Source organism: Diaphorina citri, unplaced genomic scaffold, assembly GCF_000475195.1.
Source record: "Diaphorina citri unplaced genomic scaffold, Diaci psyllid genome assembly version 1.1 scaffold1444, whole genome shotgun sequence".
NCBI classification, from domain to species: Eukaryota; Metazoa; Arthropoda; class Insecta; order Hemiptera; family Psyllidae; genus Diaphorina; species Diaphorina citri.
The window spans coordinates 6,723-11,878 of record NW_007378870.1 but is presented as its reverse complement, the minus strand read 5'-3'; the positions used below and the strand labels follow the sequence as shown (position 1 = coordinate 11,878).

The 5,156-nt window shown below is 34.6% G+C and overlaps 1 protein-coding gene across 3 annotated transcripts; it reads left to right on the top strand.

The window, feature by feature from the left end:
- Window positions 1-1,831: 1,831 nt before the first annotated feature.
- Window positions 1,832-4,333, top strand: LOC113470214. 3 transcript variants are annotated; one of them, XM_026828479.1, is made up of 3 exons: window positions 1,832-2,134; window positions 2,255-3,171; window positions 3,231-4,324. In XM_026828479.1, exons 1-3 carry the CDS (start codon window positions 1,992-1,994, stop codon window positions 3,254-3,256), a joined length of 1,086 nt encoding a protein of 361 aa, XP_026684280.1. In that variant the 5' UTR covers window positions 1,832-1,991; the 3' UTR covers window positions 3,257-4,324. The 3 variants fall into 3 exon arrangements, with proteins under 3 accessions (XP_026684280.1, XP_026684281.1, XP_026684282.1); XM_026828480.1 differs by lacking the exon at window positions 1,832-2,134 and having other exon boundaries at window positions 2,227-3,171; window positions 3,231-4,333; XM_026828481.1 differs by lacking the exon at window positions 1,832-2,134 and having other exon boundaries at window positions 2,227-3,176; window positions 3,236-4,333.
- Window positions 4,334-5,156: the final 823 nt, after the last annotated feature.

Here is a 5,156-nt window from a genome sequence, read left to right as displayed (position 1 = left end):
ACACCTATGGGTGTTTTCTTCAAGGAAAAGGAATATGTTAAAGGTAATAGATAAATAGGTACCTATGTATCTATCTGTGGATGTGGTTTTTAGTAAAGAAGTAGGTAATCTGCGGTGGTAGGCAAGTACAACGGTACAATAATTTTATGGTTCAAGTATATCTAACGCACCTCGTACCTACACTACCTACCTTATAATTAATGTATACCTTTTTTTTTTTAGCTAATACCGCTTTGAGGATGAGCTATTCATTTTTTAAAAGTCAATTTTTAACCATCCAAATCAGCAGATTTAAAAGCATCGATTCTTTTTGTTCGATTTTGATGGGAGGTCCACGGGTCGGCCTCAAGTATACAGATGAAGATCTCTCTATAAATCCATAACTTTATATCCACATGACACATGAAGATTAGAAACAGTATACCTATACCTACTTTCTAATTTCACAAAATATTCAACTTGTTCCGGTATACTTGGGGTACAGGATGCTTCCAAAGTACCAACAAACTGAAATTTTTAACCGGCCTGAACGACCTGGTATTCCTGTATTAAAACGCCCTATTAAAAAGATGAAAATAATAATAATAATAATAATAATAATAATAATAATAGGTATATAAAAAAAATCCAGTTTTGATAGTTTGGTACCTATTTCAAATTGGAGATTGAATGGAATAGCACAATTGGAAATTAATTGAATAAGTACACCTCGCAGAATTGCCCGGAATTAGGTACCTACCTACTAGATAAGACAGAGCCTTGTCCTGTCACGTAATTTTTCCACAAACCAGACAAATCCATTTCTCAGAAAAAAAAAAAAAAAAAAAAAATTGGAGATTGAATGGAATAACACAATTGGAAATTCCGGCAAATGATCATTTGTCACTGTGTCCTCAATGATTAATTGAATAAGTACACCTCGCTGAATTGCCCGGAATTAGGTACCTACTAGACAGAGACAAGAGCCTTGTCTTGTCACGTAATTTTTCCACAAACCAGACAAATCCATTTCTCGTCTCGTAAATTTCGAGACATTTTGTCTCGTTGTGCATCACTTAAAATATATATTGACTCAATATTTATGTATTATTTATTGTCCTATAGGTACGTAAACAACTAATGCACCTACTTATTTGTATAATTTACCTACTTTGTTTGCTCACAGAGACTTAAATATGTTAGAGCAAAAGTGCATAATAACAAGTAAGTAGACAAACTATAATATCTACATATATTGACTCAATATTTATGTATTATTTATTGTCCTATAGGTACGTAAACAACTAATGCACCTACTTATTTGTATAATTTACCTACATTGTTTGCTCACATAATATGTTAGAACAAAAGTGCATAATAACAAGTAAGTAGACAAACTATAATATCTACTTTTTTTATGAAGCACGAAGCCATACTTTATACCTCTACTGCCGCTTTTCCTCATCAATCTCGTCACAATTTACGTGATTTTAGTTCACGTTGCATAACAGGTAATCATCATGTTCATACAAGAATAAATAATATGTACCTATTGTCATGATTAGCTAGCTATACAGGGTAGAGTTATAGTTATAGAGGTATGAGTATATTCAGAATGGAGTTTATTATGAGTTTATGAGTAAGACATTGCAACTGATGAATCGATATCGGTAGGGACAATTTGGCATTTGGTTATCCAATCCCTTTTCTTTTCTCATTATTATTTTTACGAGTTTTTATTACTATACCCACAACCAGTCTGTGATGTGATTCATCCATTCATTTGCATATATCTGACTATCTCTGATCTGTTGAAATCTTGAAATCTATTTTCCATCCCATAAGCCAGACATTCCGGTGCAGTTAGACATGTTTTCGACCAGCAGCACAGTAGGTTTTGATTTGATCTGCCTTCATTATTTACAATATTTTTACCACACACCAAAATATAACAACATTCGCGCAAAATTCACCGTTTGAAACACGTCAGCCACCAAAACACTAATAATACGATGGAAACAAATGCAAACAAGGTAAAGAAAACTGTGGTAGTGAAAGGTAATAAAAAAAGTGCCGGCGGCATTTTGCGAAAAAGAAAGAAAATTCCAAAAAGTAACCCAACCTCGAATGGAAAGCAATTGTTAACAGAGTTGAGGAAAAATTTAAAAAATCCTAAAACTAAGGTCGATTCCGACAAGGATCAAACGGCTACTAGTCGAAGAGAACAATTTGGAAGAATTCCCTCGAATGGAAAGCAATTGTTAACAGAGTTGAGGAAAAATTTAAAAAATCCTAAAACTAAGGTCGATTCCGACAAGGATCAAACGGCCATTAGTCGAAGAGAACAATTTGGAAGAATTTTAACAAAAAAGACAAATAAGATCAGCGATAAAAAGGATGTTATCTTATGTAAAAATTGTAAAACTCCTAAACCAGACGTTCTTGAAAGTCCATACTATGTACAAGAAGTGAAAATTAATAATGGCATCATTGGTAGTCCCCCTAGAACAGAAATTCGACAGAAAAATGCAAAAAGTTATGGGAAAAATCATCATCTAGGTCCCCCTAAAACTAATCAAAGAAACAATAGATTACAAGGATGCCAGGGTGCTTTAGCTCACGAAAATGAAAGTATCAACCGATTACTTCAATATGAAGGTATAAAAAAATATGTGGAAATGTTGGACTTGGCCCAATTGAGTTCAAGCCATCTAGGAATAAATAATTTGCTTTTGGACAGACTTTCCCCACAAACTGCAGATATGATCAATCATGCCCTTCAGAATGACGAACCATGGCTTACGCAACCAAACAGATCAGTCGGAATTAATATATTTGATGGGAATATGATCCTTGAATCTGGCAAGCTATCCAAACAACATTTAAACAGAACTGAAGGTGCTGTACCCATTATTAAAATGGCGTCTCATGATCACTCAGGAAATTTGAATACAAAATATAACATGCCTTCTTTTAATTCTAATGAATCAATCTCAGAAGACCCTTTTACATTGATCACGAACAATAGTATTCTATTGAGCATGGCCAGAAATGAACAACAGGATCAGACTGACAGTGACGAATCTGGTTCAGAAACTTCTTCTAAACAAGGAGTTTTGATTTGGGAAGTTCCTGATTCTCATGAGATGGAGGAAAATCGAAATGAAATTCGTGAAAACAATAAAACAGACAAAAAAGAAATCATGCCTGTTACTAATGGTGACCAAGATAGTGAAAACAATAAAACAGACAAAAAAGAAATCATGCCTGTTACTAATGGTGACCAAGATGGACATGCTTTTGAAGTTCATGAAGTTTTAAATGAACATCTCGTAAATTTTGATCATCAGGATGGGGTCAATGATGAATTTTCATCTTCCAAGGTTATTGAGGAAAAATATGATGAACCTTATAAAAACAATGAAACAGACAAAGAAGAATTTGGACAAGATGAGCACCCTTCCAATCAAGAAGTTTTGAAGTTGCTTATTAAAGCTTTTGATGAGAGTCCAGATATCTCGGAGAGTAACCAAGATGAAGAGATTTTAATGAAATATTTTGAAGATGACCAAGAAACAATACAAACAGTTGGAGAAGGCCCTGAGCCACATTTACCTATTAGCTCTGGAATTGAAGTATTTTCCGTACAGTTTCCTTCAATCAGTACACATTTTGTTGGAGATTATAGTGACGATAAACGGGAAAAGGAATACCTTGAAAAATTGAAAAAGGACATAGAAAAGAAATCAACTGGGGCTATGCTCGGAATGAGCAAATACTTTGTCGACATATTGAGCTTGCATAAATATCTGCGCTATTTTAACCGAAAAGAACTCTTCAAGCACTAATAAACAACCATTACACGGTACAGAGTAACAAACGCATGTAGTATTTCTTTGTACAAAAAATCTGTACAAAATTTGACACTAAAACAATTGGTGTAACAGAGGTCTTGAATGCAAATGAGAAAGTTGGTATAAATTTCGTATGCAAATATCATGGCACACCTCGCCGGTGGAGTTCAAACATTCACAATTCACATCAAGGTGCTGATGGTTTGATGAATCAGTATTTTCAGACTCAACTTCATCAAGACATCGAGTTTATGCAAACATTTAGGTACTTCTCTCAAGTCATCAACTTGGATATTTACTTTTATCAAGTCATGAATGTAATCCAGTCATTCTTTGTAATTACTCTCTAATGAAAGAACTTGACTCCCCCGCACTCTATGACCTGGATCACTCTCGTTTCACTTTCGATCTCAAACCAGTTGTTTGTGTTTTGAATCTTGAAGATCGTTTTACTGATATTATACCACAGGTTACCTCAGGAGAAGACACTATGTTCTTGTGCTCTTGTGGGTGTTCAATTCATATACATTAAGGTCTTCTAGTTGGTGGGTATTCATTACCTAGTTGTACGACTCTGTACGAGGTACCTAATCATGATGTCGGATTACCATGTACTAACATAATATTACCCATGTAAAATTTGTATATGGTACTAGCCGAAATCCTTAAGGCATGGCCGTTCATGTCACTCATCCATTTAGTGGTCTTGCTCGGCGTAGCTTAACAAATACGAACCGGAAAATAGCCTATTACCTTCACGGGAGTGCAAGCAATAAGTTGACAAAGTTTCATAGCAATCGGATGAGCGGTTTGGCCAGGCATAAAGTTCGAACAAACAAACAAACACACACACATTCATTTTTCTATATTAGATGATGAGTTACCTATAATTATAATGCATTTGAGGTAGGTACATAATACTGCAAGTGCAAAGCAAATTTCGGTTTTCTTGACGCATCCATAAAATCAGACCAAAATTCAATAACCCCATTGAATTTGACGAAGTGCTTCTATATAACCTGAATATCAAAATCAAAAGAGATTAGGGCATTTAGGTAAACATAATTAATCTCAGCTTGAACAAGCAAGCAGTTGTCCATAGTTTTTATGACATTCTCGTTAAAGAATAAGAGAGAAAGTACCTCATCTACTCTTAATATTACTCTAAACGTGTCCTCGGTGTTACTAGTGGGCATTTCTAAAGATTCAATCTTAATTAGAAAAGACAAGACGTCTAAAGTTTTGAAGGTTTTGTAGTGGTCGATGTAACGGGGAACTTGGTTGACTTAGCACATCCACTAACAAATTAATTTATAAAACAAT

What these genes read in the sequence shown, in the direction of transcription:
- LOC113470214 (XM_026828479.1), top strand. Translation starts at nt 1,992, where the DNA reads ATGGAAACAAATGCAAACAAGGTAAAGAAAACTGTGGTAGTGAAAGGT. An exon ending in CAATTGTTAACAGAGTTGAG is followed by an intron (nt 2,135 to 2,254) that starts GAAAAATTTAAA and finishes AACAGAGTTGAG; the next exon opens with GAAAAATTTAAAAAATCCTA. An exon ending in TGAAAACAATAAAACAGACA is followed by an intron (nt 3,172 to 3,230) that starts AAAAAGAAATCA and finishes AATAAAACAGAC; the next exon opens with AAAAAAGAAATCATGCCTGT.